The 25,452-nt window shown below is 34.4% G+C and overlaps 1 protein-coding gene across 20 annotated transcripts in view; it reads right to left on the minus strand.

Annotated features, from left to right (window-relative positions):
* Positions 1-25,452, minus strand: part of DMD (dystrophin) — a 1,317,358-nt gene that overhangs the window by 667,601 nt on the left and 624,305 nt on the right. For 18 of the 20 annotated variants that reach the window (XM_052795054.1, XM_052795065.1, XM_052795066.1 and 15 more), the window contains 7 exons: positions 22,223-22,402; positions 20,083-20,211; positions 18,337-18,507; positions 14,637-14,759; positions 12,985-13,122; positions 10,852-11,004; positions 9,753-9,935 (listed from right to left, as the gene is read on the minus strand). In XM_052795054.1, coding sequence (XP_052651014.1) covers positions 9,753-9,935; positions 10,852-11,004; positions 12,985-13,122; positions 14,637-14,759; positions 18,337-18,507; positions 20,083-20,211; positions 22,223-22,402 — 1,077 coding nt within the window. Of the gene's footprint in view, positions 1-9,752; positions 9,936-10,851; positions 11,005-12,984; positions 13,123-14,636; positions 14,760-18,336; positions 18,534-20,082; positions 20,212-22,222; positions 22,403-25,452 lie in introns of those variants that run through there. The other 2 variants (XM_052795073.1, XM_052795067.1) reach the window with 2 other exon arrangements.

The raw sequence follows: 25,452 nt of genomic DNA on the forward strand, positions 1-25,452 counted from the left end.
GGATGGCCTTAGTCAATCACAAAGTTATCTTTCAGTACAAAAAGAAGCATCTCTTTCAAGTATAGAGAGACCTAAATCCTCACTACAGGATTAAAAATTTATAAAATGCTTGCATAATTCCATGAAGGCAAGGCCTTAAAAGGCACCTGGCAGCATAAAAACCTATTTAAAATAATAAACTTTCTTAAAAAAACATATTTTCAAGCAAGAATGTAAATATTTTCTCATGTATGTGATTTTTCCACTCATGTATGATTGCTGTCCACAGAAGCCTGCACATTGCAATACTTAAAACATGTAGTTTAATGCTTGTATCTGACTTCATCAGTTACTTATATAAAAACTGAAACTTTAAAAATACACACGATTATTTTCAGCACTGGTCTTGCACAGAGTGTGCTTTATGGCTTCACAATTCTTCCCTGCTAAGGCATACCTTACTGGTTGAGAAATGCTGCATTAACGGGTTTTATTCTATGATAAAATGAATCTATTTTATCTATACATAAAATGAAATAAAGCCAGTTCAAATGAAACTATTCTTAATAATAGCATTAATTAGAAAACATTGCAGTCAATTTTACGTGCTAGGAATAGCAATAGAAAATTGCAGGCTTTGATTTTGAAAACCATCAATCAACAGGCATTAACCAGTGTGAACTTGCTTCCGCTGCCTTATTTTTGACCTTCATAACTTGATTGAAATGCAAAGGTTTTCTCCATAAGAAAAAGTCTGTTCCCTGTACTTTTAGGCTTAAATTTTGGGACATCTCCCAGAAACTCAGATAGTCATGCTACACTCTGATGAGCTGTGTATGGTGGATTGGATAGATACCTGTGGTTGCTTGGCTCAAAGACTTGGATGACTACTTATTCCACCCCCAATTTTTCTTTTTTTTTTTTCTTTGAGAGCGTTACTTTCACATTTAGACGAGGAAAAAAAAGAAAGATACAGACAAATGCTATAACAATTTTAAACATTAAACCCAGAGTAATTCATCATTATTTTGGTTGTATTCATAAATGTAACTCTGGTTTCTTTTTTTTTTTTTTTTCTTTTTTTTTTTTGCCCCAGGAGATAAGTATATAGTTTAAAAACTATGACAAAGCATTTTGGTGCTGCAGCCAATCCTCTGTGTTCTGCACACCCTCATGCCTTTAGAGCCCTCCAAGATGTCAGGTACACTCTGTCAAGCCGTAAAATGAACATCTTCGGCAATCCCTTTTTCAGTTGCTTAACAGTGCTTTTGTTTTATTCTGGCTTAGATAATTACCTCCAGATATGGACTCTCCTCAGGCTGAGGCACTGCTGCATATTGAACTTAGCTGGAGCTTATTTGAAAACTTACTCATTGCTCCTTACTAAGGACCTGCTAGCATTCAAGCAAATAAGAGACTAACGCAACTAGCACAAATTGGAAATTCTAGCAGTTCTGCTATAAACTTTTAACACTGACAACTTTCATCGGTATCTATTTGTTAAGCAAAGAGAAAAAAAATCATTTCAACTGTGATGAGACTGGGACACAAGACTCTCATACGCTATACTGTGTGTGATATAAGCCAGCTCTTTCAGAAAATAAAAATAAAAAATAAAGCGCTGTGTATCTTATGCTACAGCTGCAATGTTACCATGTCCTGACGAAAAACAAAATCTAGTAGCATTATGGCATAATTGACTAATTGGAACTACTGGGATTTAGAAAGTGTCTCTTGTTTTAAATAAATTATGCATATATGTTAATTACTTCTGATAAAGATGGCATATCTCAGTCTTAATAATTGCAGTAGTTCAAAATTGACAAGTAAAAGGAAATCTGTATGTCTCTGTCATGTGACTTTAAACAGGTATTTGTAACGTTATAAAAGGAATTATGAAAAAAATTAGACTATAACTCATAACCATTTAACAAACACTGCTCGGGCCATGTACAGTCCCTAGCATTTGGGGGGGCAGAATAAACCTTCAACTACCAGTGAGTCAAAAGATATAGCCATTCTCAGTATCAGAAATCAGTAAATAAGCAAATACTTAGGTACTCGTGTTACATTTTGGAATGAAAGACATCAGAACATATTGCAAAATCTACATCCTAGACTAGTTTTCAACAGATATTTTAAAATGTTATTTAGAATTTTAGAAGGGTTTACCTGCAAAATACTTTTGTAATTGATTTATATGTGTTAACCTTCCAGTAGACAAAACGTATTTGAAAGTTTTTATATGTTAACTATAGAATACATAAATCCATAGAATTGTTAACCATTTCTTGTATTTGTCTTGTAATATTTTTCACAGATGAAAAAATACATACAGACATTATAAAGGATACTTAAGGAAGGATCTGGTTGACACTTTACAAGATTAAACTCTTCTACACAGTCCTATATCCTTGTAATCACGATGTCCAATTGTGACAGTCTCTATTGAGTCTGTTAAACCAGCATTACGTACTCAAATTTGCCTGCACTGCAGGAAATACCCAAAAGAATGGAAGGAATTTCAAATGATTTTTTACTCAAAATAGAATTTCAAAATTGTGTTTCTCAGACAGTGGTAAGCTATAGAGAAGAAACAGTGGCAGAACAAGCTTCTACACGATCTGCTGGAAGGCAGCCTTCCCAGGAACAGACTTTGGTCAATGCCAACTTATTTAACAGCTGATCTATTAAGACTACAGAAGTGCCATAATCTTAGACAGCATTTATGCATAAAGCTTTAGGGCTGTCTTGAATAAAAATAGGTGTAATTCTACTGACTGATCACCAAGGAACCAATTAATGTTAAATAAAGCACAGATATGTTAGAATACAGTCTACTGATATCTAAATTGACTAACTCATTTTGAAATTGACTGTTGATTTGTGATGCTAACTTTCCAGATATTTATGCAAATTACGTTAGCTGTTTTTTGAGATAATTTAGAAAATACTCAAAAAACACCACTAAAGTACCACGTTAGTGTTGAATGCTAACAGCTTCAAAGAGCAAGGTCCTAAACCTTAAACATTGACACCTTTCAGAAATGTTAAAAGGCATTACCTAATTATTTTCCATCTTTTATTTCTTAAAAAAACCTTAATTTAAATTTATAGAGATGCAATCATACAGAATAATAATAGGGTTTGTCACTTAGGCTGATTTTGTTAACCCAAGACATTGATTTTTTTTTTTTTTTAAATACTATAAATGAAATTGCTGTCAATCCAGCAGTTTTGAAAACTAATTAAATATATATACATAGATATTGAGCACTCGCACTGTACATTGTCCTGGTTTTGGCTGGGATACAGTTTACTTCCTTCTGCACCTTTAGGAGTATACTCGGATGCATAAAAAAAAAACCCAAACAAACAAACAAACAAAAAAAACCCACCAGAGAAAAAAACCCATGAGTGATGCTGACATCCTGAATTGTAGACAGATGAACATCATGTCTTCAAAAGATACTGTCACTTAGGGCCAGATCACTCTGCAGCAGGTCTTTTCCCTTATTATTTAATTCAATATTATAGCCAAGTAATTTTAACACCAAATTTCTCACCATGTAATTTATTATGTTAATAAATTATGATATACTCTATCAGAGAAAATAAGATGGTAATTAGCTGCCTTGTTTCCCAGATAGCTAGGAAATTATAAGGAAGAAAATACTATACTAGTATACTGCTCAGTTTTGTCCAAAGAAAATTGAAATGAGAGACAACTGGGTGCTACGTCGCCCATGATTCTTTAAACAAAGGCTGTTGGTCCTGTTTCCATCTCAACCACACAGAGAACAGTAAGAAAAGCCTGTGGCATGGTTAAGACTACATTCTTATAACCACTTCATATGATTTAAAGACAGCATCCTAAACCAGCCTTAGTCCAAGCTGCAGCAAGTTTTCATTCCTACGTGATGAGGTAAAGATGTCGAGTTTCACTTTTAAACTAGAGAATGGAATTTAGATCACTGAAGTTTGTAACAGATAATGAAAAATGGCAGAGAAAAACCTTTTCTGTAAAGTTCTGTCATCTACAAGACAGGATTTTTTAACTTCTCTCTATTAAAATACTATAGATTTGCAGTGATAGTGAATACTGTACAGAATTAATAAGTAAATATCCAAGACGACAAATATGCTTTAGAAGACCTCAAAATACTGTAGTAAACTTGTCCACTTTTATAAAAGCAGGCTATACATGGTCTTCACTTAAATTACCAGAACACTGTATGCATTCATTTTAGACACAGAGAAGGTAAAGTGCATTTAAAATGCATCTACAAAACTAGCTCTTCTTCAGCTATATCAGAGACACTATCTATCTTCAGTGTACTTCCCATACCTTTCTTATCTTAAATTAGACAGAAAACTAAAGTATTTGAAATAGAATTATATTATTAGAAATAAATTTTCTAATAGCAATTTCCAGGTTGACAGATGCTAGAAAATAGGTGTAAACCTTCAGCCGTGATTCTCTTCCCAAATATTCTCATTCATCCTCACCCCTTTTGCAGACCACAGTCAGAAAAGCCCAGTCTTGGGCTGTGCTGTGTAAAGCTATTTGTTTAAAAAGCTGCCACTGTAAATGTCAGAAGAGTTAAATGGCATCACAAGATCACTTCTGTCCTGTCCTTAAGAGACCCAAAGCGCATAGGTGAAACAGATACTAATCCATCACTGTATAGTTCTTTTCTTTTGTCCAGTAGGTATTTTCTTATTTTGCTTTTTTATTGCCTTTTCTCTCTTTTATTCCTCCTCTCTTCCAGTCATTGTAGGAATAATGAATTAGTCTGCCCCTTCTTCTGCCCCTTCATTACTTGTTTATTTACCCCAAGAAATATTTAAGCAAGGATAAGAGAAGAAAACTACTTCATTCCAATGCTGCTCCTTATGAAAACTGGAAAACAACAATCGAAAACAATGGTAGCACATTACCACTGAAGTATCCATGTTATATAGATGCAGACAGGTAATTAGGACACCAAGTCCTGTGTTTATCTAACTGTGACATATTTATTTCAATTAATGTTTGATTTATATTTGAGAAAATACCTTTATATATAAACATACTTGTAACAGTTAAAAAATGTTTAAACGTCATTAAATGAACTAAATAGAGCTCCATAGGGAAATATTAACTGAAAACTGCAAGATGCCCTTAAAAGGCTGAACTTAAACAAACTCTTGAATTTCAGTTGTAAACTTGATCAGTCCTTAATCTGGTTCCAGAAGTTGATCATATACTCTCTCACCCGAAGTGATCATCCAGTTAGGAGACAGGTATTTTGAATTTCTGAATGCTTTACAGAATCTTAAACAGAATAATGCCTTTTATTTGGAAAAATGAAGTTTACGATATTTAGTTCATAGTAAGTACTGAGAGTACTGGTATTTTATCCATGTTGCAGATAACTATTGAACTGCTCAGACTAAATCACTTACCTTATAGGAGTAAGTACATATTTTGTATAGCTATTTTCCTTATTAATTCCTGTTCAACGCATAGTCTAATTGGTATGAAAAAGACAGTCTCTCCTGATGTTTATAATTTAATCAATTTTATTATTTTTCCCAGAATGGCCAAAATCCAGGCTCAAATATTTCAGTAGTAAGATTTCAATAGAATGTTTGTGTGTGTCACCAATGAAATTACTGAAATGACTTGGGTAAGCCTATGGTTTTTTTGCTTGTATATACATCTATAAGTACATAATTTTGAGAGCTGTTAATAGGTTGCAAGAACAATATTCCTCTTGTCGTAAAAATACTCTGGCTTACTATTTACAGCATGTATAGTTCAGCTAGGAGAGGAAAAGAAAAAAACCCACCATATGTGACAGCAGAAAGAATGTTGGATAGCTTGATAAAATATGGTAACAGGACATATGAAATAAGAATTTATAGTGTAGGCTCTGCACCTGTGTTCATCTAGAAAACGTTTTCTCATGATAAAGGCCTTCAGTACTCTCTATACACAGACTAATTTCAGTCAGCTCAATAAAATCTAAACTGAGCCATGACAAACATGCTCATAGACTGCTGAAATGAAAGCATGGAAAAACACCTTCTATAAAACAGGCATTAACTAAATCTAATTTAATTAAATGTAATCAATATATCAATAACTGGTTTTGATCCTGATTTGAATTAACTATCTGAATCTAGCTTTTTCTCTGCAACAGATAACTATTTTCATCACCCTGGAACAGTGGCGTAAACTGTTGCAGAAAAACAGTAACTGGAAGATTTAGGTGTAGACTGTAGCAAAGAGGATTGATAACTTTTCTGAAAATACTGTGCGACTGCCAAGGCTTAATGATTTTGGATTCTGCAGAGATAATCTAGAAATAAATGTCCCTTGAACTCTCTAATGGTATAATTTTTACTGAAATAATTTTTTTAAAATACAAACATGTAATTTTAATATGCAAAAATTGCATACTGCTCTAGGATTAAATTGTAATGGCTTGTTTTTTGAAGAGTATCTTAGGCTTCCATGCATTTCAGTGGGATTTAGTAGTTAACCATCATTTTAGAACATGATGGTAAAATATTCCACTCTTCAATAAGTTATTCAGATTTCACAACTGAAGTTACTACCAACTGATTTCAAACAGAAATTTTTAGCAGAAATGAAGTAGAACCTTAAACTTTTCTTAACACAGGAATTGGAAATTTGCCTGACTGAAAAACTGAATTTTCTGCCCACTGTTTATTTTGCCACATATGAATAAAGACACCATGTGGGAGAAGAAACTTGTAAGACAACATGAACTCCAAAAACTTTTTCCCACTCAGTGTCATTTTAGGTTTTGTGCAGTTGTATTTATGTATTTGTGTACCATGTTCAATCTGTTATTGCAATAAACCCACCTTTTTCCCTACAGAATGTCATACCCTACTCTCTGACAATTTTTCACATGAAGAGATGACCACTTTAACAAATTGAATAATGTCTCAAAATTGGCATTAAACAGAAGATGCAGTGTTTGAGGTAATATAACTACATCGTACCTTATTATCAAAAGTGGTGACAGAAAATTCCTTTTTATAAATATACACCCATATATATTTGTCAGTTAGTTGCTGGATATTTACTGCTATGTATTTGTGAGACAATCAGAATTTTACGAGAATCTACCATGCTAGAAAGAATCAATTCTTATATGGTTATGGTTCCTATATCCTTCTGACAGGTCTTCCCAAAAAACATTAGGGAAAAGTAAAATCCAGAGGAGCATGATCACTCTAATTTCACACTTAGATATCAGAAATATACTGGCTCCAACAAAGGTAAGAAATGCAAATCTGTCATCAAGCCACATAATTAAAGGTCTTCTTCAATGCAGTCTTGCTATGTTTATTCAATGAATCACAATGAATTGCAAGATATACAGTACAACTAAATCCTCATTGATTCATAATAACAACTTTCAATTGTTAAATAAGTCTGTTACTGAATACATCATCAATTATAAATAAAAAATGCAGCAGTTTTCTACTTCTTTTGCTTTAAAAATAAATTCCTTTTTGTATTTTTATTATATGTTTTTATTCAGTCGGTGGTTAACATAGAAAATCTCTGTGAAAGTTATGTTTGCTGGTATATGCATGTGTTCAAGTGAATAGTTTGAATTTTCATTTTTCTTTTGTATTTTAAAGTCTTGCACAAACAATTAATTAATCCTCACAACATCCCTGTGAGGTAGGTACTTAGGCTGTATTAAAAAAGAAAAAAAAAAAAAGACTCAAGAGAAATTCACTTTGTTTCACTGATTCAGCAAAGCCAAAACAGTAACAAGGCGGATGTACTTCTCGCTCTGGTTTCAGTCATGAAAATATACTGTCTCTCACCAGTTTCAGTAGCTTCTGTAAAACTTCTAAAATATTTCACATGAATATCACACCTTGGTCATTGTCAACAGAGCAAGATATTTTTCATGAGAAATGAGAAGGATACAGTAATTATCCTGTACACAGGTAAATTTCATGGAATAATGACCTCATTCCCCAGATAAATACTATCAAGCAGCCTTCTTGCATGAAATACTTGAGAATGTTTAAAAATTTAACCATTACAAGGATAGAAATATATTAGATAAATAATATATTTTAACAATAAAACTACATGTAATGGTTACATGTCTTTAAAAAGTCAATGACTATTCCTTTGGCCAATTCAAAAGCACATGTGCTGATCTATCTACCTTACATATTTTAAAGAAAAATATGCTAATATATAGTTTTATTGATTTGCTAGTAAAATTTTATAATGGATATACTCATCCTCTGTCATGGTAGGTGGTGGGTGACATAAAAAGCACATTGACAGCAGAATGTTTTTATATAAATTGCATGCACATTCTTATTTCTTACTTGTTTATCAAAGGAACAAATATATTCATTATAAAAAAAAAGACTCATTTACAAGACAAAGTGAAGCCTGCTCTAGCTCCATGCCAGTATAAACAATTTGCAACTGATTACATCCATCAAGTTTAATATAAAGCATAGTAATCTGAAAAGAGTAATCAGATGGAACAAGATTTAATAACATACAAACCAAAGTTAATGTTTCTCTGATTGTTTCCATTAACTGCATAGCTATCCCAATTATTATTTTTATGTGTACATTACGTAACTTAATAGTAGAAAAGTTAAAAATACACAATACACTCAGTACATTAAATAGAGGACTGTATTGACCAAAAAGTTATACATTATTGCTGATTTTTGGAACTTTTTTCTTCTTTTTTAAAACAGTCAACCATATATCAATTAGAAATAACACTTCATGTATTTAAATTTTCATTATCTTGTCAGTATGTCCCCTCTGTAATCTAGGTGCATTCAAAAATAAATAAAATTATATTTTGTTGAAACACCCCTTCACCACTAGCACTTTTAATATTACAGAAAAGCACATAATGCAACAACTTCCTTGAGAGCAAATCTTATCTTTCTTCATATAAAATCCAAAGCCCATAAGACAATGAGCAGAGTAGTAGGAATGGCAGGGAAAAACTGCCATGTAAGTGCAAAAGCAATCTCTGGTAACCTTCTAAATGGGTAACACCCAATACGTATTTCGAACACAAACCTGGAATAGTGACAGTTTATTTCCCTTTTATTTATCCAGTTATTGCAGCACATATAAACCAGTAAGCCTCATTGTATTTTATACACAACTAAACAACTCAAAATGAGGAGACACGAAGTTGGCTTATAAAATTATGTTTTCATCCTGTCAATTTTAAAAGTACACTTTCTTGCAAAAACTCCTTTAAGAATTCAAGCATTTGAAGAAAAGGCCATGTGTATATAGTGTCATAAGAATTTTTTTAATCTCATCCTAAAGTGGGTATAACGGGTTATGGACAAATAAAAAAACAATTAAAATTGGCATGGGATGGGTAGTTTGAAAAAGACAATTTTTGTGTTTTACACGTTCACTGAACAAAATAGATGCATGGCAAACTGACGCTTTTAAACTGGAAGATGTTATGGAAAAATAATGAGGCAACAGAAATAAACATGAATTCTTCATTGCTGAGTTTTTGGTAATTGGCTGATTTAACTTAAGGGCAATTTTAAGACCAAAGCAGAGAACTATTGTATTAGAATGTAAAGATTCCCCCACTTGCAGACAATAGGGTTTTTCTTATTAATATCTGAAGGCTTGACACTGACCCTGAAGCTCTCATTGTTAGTAGGATGCTGTTAGTAGTAGCAGTTGCAAACATTTGGGTTTGCCAGTAACAACTCACAATTTGTGCATAGTTGAGTCTTCGAAACTGAGCAAATTTGCTCTCAAAATCTCGCCAGCGCTTGCTGAGCTGTATCAGGGTTGGCTCCACTGCTTTTGCAGCCCCATCCTTAGACAAGCGTTCAGCCTGCCTGTGCACCGCATTCAGATCTTCCTTCTTCTTCTCCAATTCTCCATCAATCTCCTAGTGAGCAAAACCAATACAGGGCCCAGGACAGTTAGCTAACTAGATCAATCAACTGAAAATTAGCAAAACACTTCTGTCAGAAATTCCATTTCCATTTTATTGTTACAATTAAAATTTACAGCTATTTCATGTCTTATTTTACATTTAAACAAAACAAAAATAACTGAAATTGAAGAACCTTCTTGGTGATTGGCTGTACTAACAGCTAGTACGCAATGAAAACTAGTTAGCAAAGGCCAACAGTTTCCACTTCCAGATTCCTGCTAGCACCCTGTGATGGGCAATTGGAGAAATTCTTTTCCCAATAAGGGTCAGCATATTCAGGACAAATAGTGTTTGGACAGCATACAAATATATGATTTGACTCTTCAATATGTTACTTAACTCCTATTTTACTCTGTGGGAAACTCAACAGAGAATGAAGCAAAGAAAGACGATGCAAAATAAACTAGGAAAACCTTTGACAGTATGTAAATAAAGCTATAGAGTTTGACAGTGACATATGAATATGTTCTGATGAAAATGAATGTGCTAACATGAGATAGAGGTCATCCATATATCAGTAAGTCATTTGTTCATCTGGAACAAAGATACATAAAATCAATTACAATTTTTACTAGAAAACATTTGATGCTTCTTAATACATTGCACACTTTCCATATTATTGATAAAAAATTTTATTTAGCGTGTTTCAAATTATTTATCTATAACATTCTGTATAACAAACAAATACAAGATATAGTACAACAAAGAAATGTCAGTTTAAACACAACTTGATTTACTATAAATAGCAATAAAGAACTGAACTGATAATATTCTGTATCTATTGGATTATTTGTTGCATTTGCTGTCTGTTAAATTCATAAACTATCACTCAAAAAGATGTACCATTGCCATCCCCAAACAACATTACCTTTAGCTTCTGCTCATCTTTGTGGTCTGGTAGACTGGCTAACTTTTTCTCAATGTCATCCAGCCATGTCATTAGGTCATCAGCCTGCCTCTTGTACTGATACCATTGATGAGAAATCTCTAAAGCCTTTTTTCTTCTTTGAGATCTCAAGTCCTGTTCACAGTGCAGACATTATTAGAATATGAATTAAAGGCTTATAAAATATGAATTGGTATGTGTGCACACTGACGGGGAAAAAAGTGCACAAGGCCACTATTTTTTTTTTATTAAACCTTGACATTTAAATCAAGTATATAAGTATCGCAACACAGCATGTTTTCTTCAGTTTAACAGCATATAAGTAACTGAACACAGCATATTTTCATCAGTTGAACAGACTATTTTTTCTTTTAAAGGAGGTTACCTAATTCAGAGTTGTTCACATGTTGAATAAGCCACTGAGACAGTCACCAATATTCACAGAAGTTAAGACTCTTATATAAATGTCAATATTTTATATAAAACACTTCTGCTCAGAATACTTACTGGACAGATGGAAACACAGCCCACTTAGTATCTAGCCATAAGTGGGCTTCCTGTGTTTTGTGATGTCCTGTGAAATTCTAGCCTGCATGCAAACTCTGTAGCTATTCACAAGAAAATAATTGCAATGCAAAAATGTATGCAAAGGCAGGTTTTCTTTTTCTAAATTAAATACCATTTACATAACAAATGCCTTGTGTGTATGACTCAGCTTTATAAAAGTATTAAAACTTCTCTTTAAGAGGAAGGTAAAAAGATGTTATTTTATTTCATATAAATATTATTAAATGTACTCCATTTGCATTTGCTTTAACTGCTTAACTTTGCTCATACAGAATTCAGAAAATATTTTCATTACTGTAACTTCTTATTAAGAAGTAAATTAAAAAATTACTGGTACATTTTATATAAAAATACTCAGATGAATTTGCCTCAGCTGTTCTTGAATTTTATTTGACAAGGTTGAATGCCTTAACCGAGTCACCCAAAGGAGAATCAATCACTCTATTCCATAAAAACAGCCAGTAAGGATCTGGTCAATAGCATACTTCTAGAAATATTTTTCTCGTTTCTCCTCCATAAAAATTATGAATTACTTCCATTTAAATGGAAAAAAGACACACCTAGGAGATTTCAAGGTTCTTTTAAACGAGGATAAAACAATGGTATATTCCAGCTATTCTTTTACTGAATTCAAACAGATCTGCAAAACTGTAAAAATTAGAATGAAATCCACAGGAAAGGAAAGATGCTGCTTGAAGAGAAGTAATACTAAAATGTAACCATGCCATGTTCCCCAAGACAAGAACAACTTAATTAAAATTTTCAGAAGAAAGAAAAAATTCTGCTTGCCAATAAGATGAAAAAGTCTTCTATAGTTGCCAGAGCCTACGGCTCCAGGTAGGTGACCAGGGTGACTTTCCAACTGTAAGATTCTTTCTTTCCTCACTTGTTTTTTTTTTTTTTCCCCTGGAAAGATGACTCTCCCAATTATGACTATTAGCTTGTCCAAGTAGGTCTCACTGTGGATGTTTCTCGGAACAGTATCATACAGTTATACCTCCAGGAGTGTAGTAACACAGAATTTTGACATATGACTTTGGTTTTCAGCCTCTTAGCTGCAAGGTCTAATGGTACTACCATCTACCCTATTCTAAAGAGGCTGGAGCCACTTTTCCCGCTAAAGAACATAGCATGTAAATCTTTTACTAAAGGATAAAACAACTTATTCATTGCCAGAAGTATGTTATACAACTGAAAATATGTTTGTGAGAATTGATTCTAACCAAGGTCTTGGACTGCTGTTGGAGAAACACAAAACATGAATAACATGTTAAAAAAGCAATTATTATCAAAGAAATCATTGTTGTCCAACTGGCAATCACATGGTTGTGGACTGAGGACACTGAGGCAGTACTTGTTAAGCTGGAGATTTAAAATGTCTTTTCCAAGGCATCAAGAGAAGTATACAAGAAAATATATGTTTATAGCCAAATAATTTTAAGTTACTCATGTCTAAATAGTAATGAAGATTCATTTAACAGTACAACACCCTGAAATGAAGAAAAAAATGGGTTTAGTAGCATGTGCTTATAATTGTAGCTCCTATACCTTGAGAGCATTATGTTTAGTCTGCAACAGCTGTTGTTTTATCTTTATTTCCTCCCGTTTTCTCTCATCTGTGATTCTCTTTTGAAGCGTGTCGCCTCTTTGCAGCAATTCTTTCACTGTGCTCTCATCATCTTCGCTCTGATTTAAAAAAAAAACAAAACCAAGAATACGGGCATTTTGATCTTATTATTACTTAAGTACTAGGAGATACAGATGTATAAAACTACACTTCCTCTGCTAAGGTGAACATCTAACAGCTACTTGCAGTTCTATACTGAAGACCAAATAACTTTCACTTGCCTTCTACAATACATGTAGACCCTTGAGGGGTACAAATAAAACAGCACTTGAAAACCTACAGCTGTTTGATATTAGATTTTATGCAGCACCCAGCATAACAGGATGAAAGCATTAAAGGCAAAAAGGTAAAATATATTTTACTTTAAAACAGAAGGAACAGATACATCTAAAATATTCTAAATCACTCTCAGTCGTCACTGAATTTGCCAGTACACTAGGAGGCCATGTAACTCCTGACCATTGCACGTATTATCATGGTGCAAAACAGCTATTCTGGCGGGGAAAATGACACCGCTAAGTACTTTTTAGATAGAAGCTGAATCTATGCCACAGCTTCTGGGAGTGTATCTCTTGAACCACACTACACATTTTACATAAAGAAAGGGAACAAAATATGCTCAAGTAGTGGAAACTGCCCCGTCAAACTTGATTCACTTCAAATTTTCCACTGCAGTACATACTACCTTAGATTTTACTTTTCCTGCATTAAAAAAAAAAAAAAAAAGTCCTGTAAAGATTCCTTTCAGCATTGATCTAAAATAGCTATCTTTGAAGAATTCCTTAAAAGGAAAAGAGTATTGACTCTTTATATTGCTTGTAAAGAAATATATATTTGATCTTGCTGTGGACTCACAAAGAGAGGGTCCTAAAGACGAATCTCTGTTATTGCCCAGCCAAGAAACGTCATCCCTCTGAAAATCACTCTGGAGGAAACACACTACAGTGGTAACAGTAGCAAAGCACAGCAGTATTTTACTCCTCTCTTTTTTCTCCTCCCCCCCCCCCCCCCGCCCACCCCCAATATAGATAAACAGTTTTACTACTTGCAAAGAGCAAGCATGAGTAATAAAGCTTACCACAGCCACAAAACCTATTTACAATAAATGGTATAATCAGATTGGTTAAGAATTTAATTGGCTAGTGGCATTTCTTTCAATGATCATTGCCTAGCATTTGTTTTTAGTGAATGTCTTCTTTTACTATATTGCCCATTTAGATACATCATTCTGAGTTTTCTTGGTCTTTGTACTGCTACAGAGATTTTAATATTCATTCCCTATTCTGTAATATTGTTGGTACTAGTATAGGACCCGTAGATAATATTCCTGGTTTACTTTGTGTTTTCACAAGGGTCGAAAAATGTTTTTCTTATAAACTAACAATGAACTTATCACTAAAACTTTTAGTTAATGCTAACTTGGGACTTTTGATTTTATAATATATTAGCACAATAAAATTTTGTCCAAGTCGTATCTAATGATTCTAACAGAAATATGGAAGTTTCTAATTTTCACTCAGTTTTTTTCATCTCCCTGCCTACTTCACTCAGACTTCCATTTCAACTAAATTACCATATCTTTATTGAAGTCCTCCTCTTTCAGATTCACCCCCTGCTGAATTTCATCCTCCAGTGGTTCAAGCATTTTTTGTATATCGAAGTCAAATTGCTCCAATTCCTTCAAAGGAATGAAGGGCTAAAATGGGAGAAATACAGATTGTTTATTTAAATCACACACTTAATAGTTTTATTAGAAACACAGATGAAAAGAGACATCTGTTCTACCTCCTATTGCTAAAACAATGGTAGACTTTCCATCATGTGGAAAAATATCTACACCATACAACTCAAAGTACCCAGAGATACAAGTGAAGATAGGTATTTAATAATATTGTAGAATTTGCATATAAGAAAACATAAGAATTCTATGGTGAGTGAAAATTACAAAAAAAAATATGGTATTCTCTCATTTGTGTGTAAGAACAGGTTCACATAAACAGTGTAACATAACGATTTGTCTAAAAAACTAAATGTTGACACTATTTGGCTATATCTGGTTTGTCAGAAATTACACAGCAACAAGCAATCCATTCAGATGAAAAACCACCTACTACTACCAACAGAGAAAAATTTCATGATAATTTGTTTCAGCATTTTGAAATCATTGCTCTCTCACAAAGAATAGCAAAACTGCCAGGTGAATTATACAACACAAAAGACAGATAATCTTTGTGTAAGATATTCCCCTAGCAAAATTTTGTAACATATTAAAAAAATGAACAAAACTTCATTAAAAGAGCTTGTGTTTTAAAAAAGCCTCAAGAAAAATGCAGGACCACAAAACCCTCAACCAAACAAAATAGGCACAATTTCTCCAAAATTAATCACAGTATAATTATGGTGCTTTAGCTTAGCGTTCAGTTTTAAACTCTAAAACAAGTGCCACTTATTAACAACAATACACTGCCCTTTATCTACATGATACCCTAGTGCCTGTGGATAGTTCAATGTACAATATGCAATATATTTATTAAGTGCATTACGAAGGATCAACAGAGAAAGCTTTCTTCTTTCAAAGCTTTAAACACAAGAACAAGCAACAAATTCTTGATGATTCTTGCATAAAATTTAGATTTAAAGGTAATTAATGCTTTATGATGTTCTAGGAACTCTCAGACATACAACTGACTTCTTACTAAAGACACAAGCACATTATATTCTAATCAGTTCTCCTTTACTCTTCCCTCCAGTACAACCGGTATTTATTATAAAGCAAAAATTTGTAATGAAGATGGTAACAATCAAAGTTAATCAGTTAAAACAAGAGAGACTGGACATCAACTGTAATCTGTGCTCAGCTGTTCCACAGATGACCTGGGACAATTAGGGTAAAAATGCTTTCATTTTATCTGGTTGATTGTTTTAATGACAAAGAATCTGCGCACTTACGAACATTCATGGAAATACAATAATGTATGATATTCATACAGAATAATACTGTGCTCGCAAATTTTCATCAAGAAGCTCAGCATTACACTCAGCAGGCACTTCAGCTGAGGTAGAAATAGTAGCAAGTAGTACGCAGTAATTTCTTCTCAAATGCTCTGAAGGATATCTTCAAAAGTACTTAAATCTCACTAAAAGACAAATCAACTAATAAAACTGGAATATAAAATTACTCATCTCTAACAAATGTTTAAAAAAAATAGCAAAAAGGAAAATGGAAGGAGAAATACTAAATGAAATTCCAATAACTGAATGAGGTTCAAAGACACTTGAAAACACTTGAAAACACTTGAAAAGGTTAAATCTCATTTTAGTACACTATGATAATTTTGTTAACTCGGGACACAACAACTATGTACTACCATTTACTGACTTCACAGGTCATTTCTTATTACTTCATTGTTGTACTGATAATTGTTATTATTTGAAAAAATATAGATAATTTGAAAATAGATGAGAACTGATTGAAAATAGATTATGAGAGCTTACTATCCTCTTGAACCGATTTTTTAATCTATTATTCACTGAGTGAATAATTTTACCTCAGTAGGAAAAAACCCAAAACACTTAGGAAGCATAATATCACCCCAAAAGAATAATAAACTTTGAGCCCATGAAGCTGAAATAATGACTAAGGGAAGTACAGTTACCTACATTATACAGGTGGACAAAATGAGGCACCCGGCAATTTAGTCCTTTTTCCAAATGCATACAGCAAGTCAGTAGAAGTGCCAAGAATTCAGACAAGCTTTTGCCTCTCTATCTTATGCAATACCTATTAAATATAGATATCCTTTGTGAATCATACCCTAGCTGCCCATTCCCTAAGGTCCTGGAAAAGCTCCCCTAACTTCTAATTTACCATTAAAATTACGAGCTGTAGTGATTCCTCCCATCTTGCTAGGTACATGGTGTATAAAGCTTAGTGAGGTGCTGCCATTCCAGCTCATCTTGCCTATACAATCATAAATGGGAGAACACCTGAGAGAGAAGGCTGCCAGGTGGAAGGAGTTTGCAGGCTGTGCTCTGAAGACACTTCACCTTGATAAGCATCTTTTTCCCCTTCTTTTGAGTGAACCCACAATAAACCACCTTCAGGCGGTCCCATTTTTTCCTAAGACAAGCAATAATTTCACACAACCCTATCAAAGGCTGCATCAGCCCTGTATGCTTACAGCGTTGTGGAAGTGCAAGGTAAAACTGAGAAGGAAATCCAGACTGAAGATAACAGATGTTCAGAATAAAAACCATCACGCAACACAGTCATTCGGGCTTTGTGCCGAGATGTTCTCTGTCTACAGTTTGTACTTGTGTAAGAAGTAAGTGAGAAGCACACTTGGAATGGCTGAAGGACTACTGATGGCCAATAGAAGAAAAAAGATGACCTTTATTCATAGGACATATTCTATTCTGTTCAAATACCCACAAAGAATCTGCTGGTTACACAGGGTATTGAGCCCTGCGTAAACTCCAAACAACTCATGAAAACCACGTCTCTTTGCTTATGCTTTTTGCAAAGCTTTTTTCCTGCTCTGCCAGTGATCCTCTGTGCATTTATTTCCCGTGCTATTACAGTAGCCAGCAAAAATAGTTAAGATGAGGATCCATGCACTCCCATTATCCTATACACCAACTTGCACGGCTGCCTGCTTTAATCTGCTGAATAGCTCTCCGCAATAAAGGCAGCAAATACAGTGGAGAAAGTAGGTGGCTTATGTCCCTCCTCATTCCAATTCAGAAGTCATAACTTGGCTAAAAATTACCTAATCATACTGAATTCAGATTCAGTAGTCATACTAGTTGTACAGATGAGTAGCTGAAGTATAATTGATATAATTTGTGTATATATATCTGTCTCTATCTCAAACCTTGGTGAGTCACAGCCTCATAGCAAAAGACGGAGTGCATTTAATGAAAAATTAGTCCTCAAAAGTCAATCTGTATAAAAAAAGGCTACTTGTATTTTGATAAGATTAAGAATCTTACCAATTCCTAGATGTTGTTCATTCTTCACAAGTTAATGAAGTAATCGTTACATTCATATAAAGTCATCAAATACTTTTAATTGTGAAACAGTGAAAAAAGACCTTAATGCCAAAACCCCCAAACCTTCACACTTTTAAAAAAAGAAAATTCTTAGGATCTACATTTTTGTCCTTTAAAAGCTTAGGTTTGGGAGAAACTGCAGCCCGCTATGTAGTTTTAATTGTGCACCTTATATAAATACCATTTTGTATGCATCTCCATATGGAAGCAAGTCCTCCTACCTTTCCACTCTTAATTCTTTGTGATATAGTTGCAAATCGCTGGTTGAGCTCTGACAGTTTAGGCTCTATTACTTTCCTGCAGTGATCTCCACGGTTTGTCATCAAGTCTACCGCCTGGTCACGCACAGAGTCCACCTTTGGGTGCATATCATTCAGCTCAGCCTTTAAGCGCTACAGTCCGTGAGCAAGAGACAGGGCTTGAAGTTAGTAATAAATGCAAAGAGAGAGAAAGAGAGAGAGAGAGAAAGTGTGCAAAGGAATAGGGAGCAAAACCACAAAGCAAATTCAGATAATTATGCATGAGTGTGTAAATCCAGTAGAAATGCATTAGACAACATTCCTACTCATAGCCCTCAAATTTATAGCAGGAATGTATCTACGTGTCTAATATCTCCTAGAAGAAATTAATGGTGAACATTATTTCTAGCCAGGTTCTTATCTGCAAGAATACAATCCTCAGCATATTTCAGGATATGCTAAATTATTTTACGTTCCTAAAGCTAGGAAGAGCTGCTAATTCATGTATTATGGAACTGGATGTATAGTTGTTGCTTTCATTACTGTTCATGCCCATAGTTGAGGCAGGGAAAAATGACCAGATGAAAACCAGTGGGAATTTTTTCTGTAAATCTATCACAGATTACAAAAAAATGAGGGCAAATACCTTCTTCCTCTGCAATAGTAATCTTAACAGTAGATCCCAGTATGGGCAGAGGCCGAAAAAGATAGCCAGGATTCGGGAATCATAAACACGGTTGGGAATTAAGAATTACATTTCACTGTCTGTACGAAATGCCTTTGTGCAATACAAGTATATATACCTCTAATGATGGCAAAGATAATTGTACTTTGTACCTGATGGTGGCAAAATTGTTCGTTCAACTACAAAAGTCTGTCCCGCAATCCTGCTGAGATCAATTGAGAGCACTGATTTATGCTCTGCCTTGGAATTTGTAAAGTTTTGCTTTAGTAAATGGTATCATTCTGTTAGTGTCAGCAATACAATTCTGATTTGATTTGCAAGCTGTTCCTCAGATAGTATGTACTGACCGTGGAGTTCAACACAAAGTAAAACTTCACACTGATTTCAGAAGAAAAAAAATAAATCCATACAGATAATAATTTGAAGTTGCTTAACCTTAACAAAGAAGGTATTTTAAATGAGATACTTTCAAATTCACGTCTATCTTGAAAGTTAATTTTTCATCAGTTGGTCAAACGATGCAATGGGCCAAATAAAACCTCCTAGGTGATATGCTAACCCATTATTATACAGCTTGTTCACCATATAATATTCTTGTCTGTGGTGTTGGTCTGGCAGCAATGCAAACAGTGTTTATAGAATTAAAACAATCATATGACAGAGACATCAAATGCAGATACCATAGATATCGGAAAAGTATCACAGAAAAGCAATTAAAAATGAAGAACACAGAAAAAAAGGATTTTGTTCAACCAGATGTTTTAAGGAGTTTTTTTCCAGCAAACACAGGTTTAATAAGCTGCTGTTCTACTCACCAGGAAGTCCACAAGACTTATAATAACATATCTGGTTTTACTTCTGCAGGGATTTAACTTTTGTAATGCAGTGCAAATTTATTAAGTAATCTACAAGCTGCCAGAGGGTAGCTTTATCACAGAAAAAAGAATGTTAATCAATTTGTGACACCTTTCAAAATACGCTAGTTTTGACACAGTCCTTTTAAGAATAAAATTAATGCTTTCCAGAAAATCGCATTTTTTTACCTTAAGAATTTCCTCTTTTTGCTGGGGTTTTTGTTTATGAGATTCATCCAACAGTATTTCAGCACGATACATCCAAGTTGTGACATTAGCTACATTCTGATCAAAAGCCTCCATGTGCTTTTGATATTCCTGTATGTGGAAAAGGTAAATACTGCATACAAAAAAAGTAATCAGAACTGAAATAATAGCAGTAATTATGCCAACTGGGGCAAACATGCATACATTATGAAATTAAACTTCTTTATTTTACACTGTAACTGCTTCTTTTGTGAAGGCTAGAATCTGTTGTTTGTTTGCTCTCACTTTATAGATTAAGTTTCTTTAAAAAGACATTCTAAGAAAGAGAGAAGGTTCCAAAGTGACAGGCAGGAGGGTGATAAAGTCACAGCGAGACGCGGGTGTCTGCAGCTCAGCCAGGCTGCTGAGAGGAACAGGAGGGTGACAGCCAGACCTACTGGAGGTGGAAAGAAAAGTTTCCCAAGACCCAGGTACAGAACTCATTTTGGAAAGCCACTGAGCTGATTGAAACTCAGATGGTAACAAGGATGCACTTGCAAAGTCACAGTCAAGAATGGGAGCTTTGTATCCAAAAGTCGTATTTACATTTCATCTCGCTTCTCTGCTTTGGGACTGCTTTTTAAAAAGCTATTCTAGTTGATACTCTGAGAAATCTTTCTTTCCCTCCTTAATTTAAAAACATTTTGTCTTTTTGGTGAGCTCACTAGAATGCAGTCTTTGCATATCCACACAATACATATGCGTACCACACACCTGAGATCAAAGATTTTAATAGTCCTTTTGGCCCCCTGCATGTATGTGCCTTTATTTGACACTGTTCTAAAATCAGTAGAAGACCAACTCCCTCTCTCATACCTTTTTATCATGGGTTCTGGTAAATATTAACCAAAGAATCCAAAGCAGAGAAAGAGAGAAAGTAGAGGAATATAACTATATCAGTCTATAAACTCCATTATATGTTTCTTACAATCAGTTCCACATTGAAGCTGAGCACCTACATCATACTGAATGAAATATTTAAGTTTTCCAGACAGAACAGACACAACCAGATGCTTTCACTTGTATACTGCATACAGCCAAAGCAGCCCCGTAGCGATGCTGTATATCCGTCGTAGAAGCATTCGTAATGTCACCACACAGGCTCTAGTGGAGCTCCAACACATCAAGCTTGGAAAAGTCATGATAAAGGCTAGCACACCCTTGAGAACCATTCCAGTTTCTCTGGGTTGAAACTGCATTCCCATGCTCTCAGCAACAGAAACAGTGTACAAGATTTCCCAAAGCATTCTGGCAGCCCAGGGGTTAAGACCCTTCTGCGTTTAAGGGTTCAAGCTGTCATCTCTTCATGACAGAATGAATTTTAAGGGAGAACATAGTTATGTGACTATCAGCAGTTCGAAGCACCTGGGGCTGAGGCTCCTGAATCTGTATTAAATGCGTATTAGGGATTTTACTTTCGACTGGGCTTAATCTGGTCCCCTTAAGTAATTATCCTCATCAAAACATGCACTATAAAGCTATCCAAGGGAGCATCATGCAGTTCTGGAAGACCAAATCATAGTCCTTGAGCACATCAGGTGTGCACCCTGAGCAGAGCTGCCGATTTAGTTGCCTCTGAAACAAATCTAGTTCACACACACACACCAAAGCTACCCTGTGGACCAAACCAACATGCAAGCGGGGACTGACTTCCCAACTGTACTGTTCCCAACAGAAATGTTATTGTAGCCAAAAGCAGCTGAGGTTGTTGGTATCAATATCAAGACCTACTCAATTATTTGACTATTTCTTTCACCTGATTCATATTCAAGCAGTCTAGGTCCTTGGGGAGAAACTGCATTTCATTCATTAGGGAAAAAACCCAAGAAAACAGTCCAGGAACGACTGAGGCAGAGAGGAACAGGATGCGCTAACAATCAAGCCTCCACAGAGCCATCACTCTGTAAGCAGTCAGATTCTTAAAATATAGACAGTATACCAAACAACAATCAATCTGATTGTCTGTGTACCTATGTATTCAATAAGCACAATCCAAGGCACCAGAAAAAATACTCCTATAAGGCTGAGCACCTACAACTGGGCACCAACATTTCCTCCGTGTGAACAAATGCATTTTCCTTACCAGTAACAGATTGAACCATTCCTCAGCGCGTGAAGTTACTGCTATCCAGTTACTGTTCAGGAGGCTGAGTTTATCCTCCACCAGACTTTCCTGTCCTTTCAGCACTGTCTTCAAATTCTCTCCTAAATCGCCGATGCTCTTAAGATGGACCTGGCGTTTCTCAATCTCCTTCCGTGTTGCCTACATGAACAGAATTAAAAAAAAAAAAAAATTCAGGAAATTAAAAATTCTCCACCCTAAGTACAACCACCAGTAAGTTCACACTAGAATACACCTTCTTGCTTCCTGTAGGAAGGGAAAGCATTCTGTGAAGAGCAGTGAGTACAAAGCAAATTGTTCCTCTTCAGCTTTGATAAAATTGTAAATGTTCTTCATATTCTCGCAATCTTTTTTGGTAATAGTTTCATTTTAAAAACTGTGAATTCTCTCTCTCACACTCCAGTGTTTAAAATATAGTTTTAATACTTAATTATTAAACAAGAATCCACATTTTACAATATTTATATTGAGATGTTTAAAGTTACTTGGCATATAATAAAATGGCATAGTTAACAAATAGCACATAAAGCTCACATAATAAATGGGACAGTAATAAAACATCATGATGACATCCATCTTAAGACTTAGAGAACTCCATTGAAAATACTCTAGTGAAATATTTTAGTATTCCTTTAATATTTTTCAATGCAATTTTTTTCAGCAGAAACCATGTTCTTCTCTCCTGTTAGAGTTCTTGTTTCCTAAGTGTAGAAATGCATCTTTTCATTACATTCACTTGGGATTTCACTCTGCGAACTAAAATACTAAAATTAGCTATTGTCCATAGCACCTCTGAGCTTGAATGACTAAAATACATATGCAGTGCTACAAGATCAGGTTTCCAGCATCTCCTCCCACTATTATCTTACCTTATATAAATAGATTTAAATGATATGTAAGGTCACATAATTTACTCACTATTCATGTCTTAATATTTGTTGCACATGCAAAAAGTCTAACAAAAAGAGCAAATCCCAACATATTTAGACATGTAAAAAAGCAGGAATTTAATATGAAATACTGACAAGACACAATGCAGAGTATAACAATCTTGCTGAATACTCAAGGAGAGGCACAAATTCCTCTACACCTAATATTACATATAACCAGTTTTATGAGATAAATTTATCTGAGCTCCTTGACACCTGATAGCAATGATCCAGACATATATGATCTCTGCTTATAAAATAAAGCTCCAACTAGAAATGAAGTGATCCAAACTGAACACAAACAGAAGTTCGGAGAAAAGTAAGAATCACTAGTCTCCAGAGACACTGATTTCTCACAGATAACTTGAATACATTAAAAGAACAACCACTTCTAATCAAACCGCAATCACAACCCTTCCATCTCCGGATAAACACTGTTACTGGAGTAGAACTGCACCTTTATCACCTCCACACTCACACACCTCTCACAGTCACACATCAGCATGATTTTGTTGATAATGTGTTGTTAGGGAAAGTAGAATTTTCAGTTCGCAATAAAGACCGTATAGGAGTTATTCTTTATGGTACAATACGATCTTAATAGTACCTCCAACTTACTTGGCATATGTTATGCTTAAAGCAGCAGCTCGCTTCCTGTGATTAACAGAATTAATGATCTAATTTCGTAATGTTATTTCACAGAAAAGGTTTTACACTTGCATTGCATGTAAGTATGAGAAATTTTACACATTCTACCAATTTTCTCAAATACAGAGGTTTTGTAATAGAACTAAGACATGATTAATGCCAATTATTAACTATAAACTACAGAATTAGAGAATTTGAAATGGACAGTTTCAAATTTCAACAGGTTCTTGTCAGATTAAAGGAAAAACATGCCCTCTTCTAGTACAATTTTACCTGTTTCACAGCAGGTACAAAATATCATCATAAAAAAGAATAAGACAAAGAATATAATTTACCTCCAACTCAGGATGGAAAATTTTGATCAGCTTTATTACTTTTTCTGAACAATTTACTTCCATTTGGAAAAGAATCCCTGAAGCATATTTACTATGGGTTGTGGTTTCCTTTGTGTTTTACATGTAGGAAAACTCAGACCAGTCTTGGGCTATATATATATACATATATAAAAATATTAATCCCGACCAAAAATGTAAACAGATGGATCAGACAATTAAATGACTATTAAATAAAACTGCTACCCAAAAGTTAAATGTATAATTCCCGATGTGTATCAAAAAGTGTAACTGCGCTTTGCCTGATCCCAGGAGTTGCTCCTTTCAAAGTAAAGAAATAATGTAAACCAAAGACTAGGTGTACCTCTGGGCAATATTAACACTCCCGTGTATTAGCAAGTAAGAGACATAAATAACCAGTGAGATAAGTACACAATCACGCTTCCCCCCACCTTCTTTAAAAAAAAAACATTGAGGCCTTCAACAAAACACCAAAGTGAAAAAGCCATCTTCTGCAATACTTCAAATCTCAATTATTCAAAGTTCTGACATATAAAATCCTGGACCCACTCGAACACAGTCAAAGAACTAGCACGGTCTGTAAAGACAGTGGGATTCCACACTGCATTATCAGCTAAGACCTCCTTTGTATCATACAATATGTACTAGGTAAACTAACAACTTTTTTTCAGTTCTTTCACAACTTCGAAAACACGATTGTTTTTTTTTTTTTATCTGACATTTCTTCATTATACTCTTCAGAATTCTGTTTCTCTTTTCAGTGTTACTAGACAGTGACAGCCTACATATACTTCAACCATTGTAATATAACACATAGCATTGGTAAATTTTCTGTATTAAAAAGACAAAAGAACTGCTATTAATTTAACAACACTATATAAAACAGATAAAAAAATGTGTCATGATGCCAGGATATAACTAGGATTATTTCACTAAAACTCAGGGAGCGGCTTTCAAAATCTGCTAATTTTTGAAGAGCAAGTTCCAATATTCAGTGACTTGGCCTTCACTCATCACCTTTCCCTGTATGTTCTTGGGAAATAGAAGAGCATATTTCAAAATTAAGGGAAAACCCCAACCTTGCTGGATTTAAACTCCCTCCTTGTCACCCTAACATCAAATTGCATTTCAGCTGTGCAGTTTATTTGAAAATATGTAAGAAAGATGTAGAAATTTAATTTTAACTACCGAATCAAAAGTGTTAGCTCTGTAATTTAAGAATAGGATTTAAAACATCTGACGCCTTAAAACAAGAAATGCC

Source organism: Harpia harpyja, chromosome 8 (genome assembly GCF_026419915.1).
Source record: "Harpia harpyja isolate bHarHar1 chromosome 8, bHarHar1 primary haplotype, whole genome shotgun sequence".
Lineage (NCBI taxonomy): Eukaryota > Metazoa > Chordata > Aves > Accipitriformes > Accipitridae > Harpia > Harpia harpyja.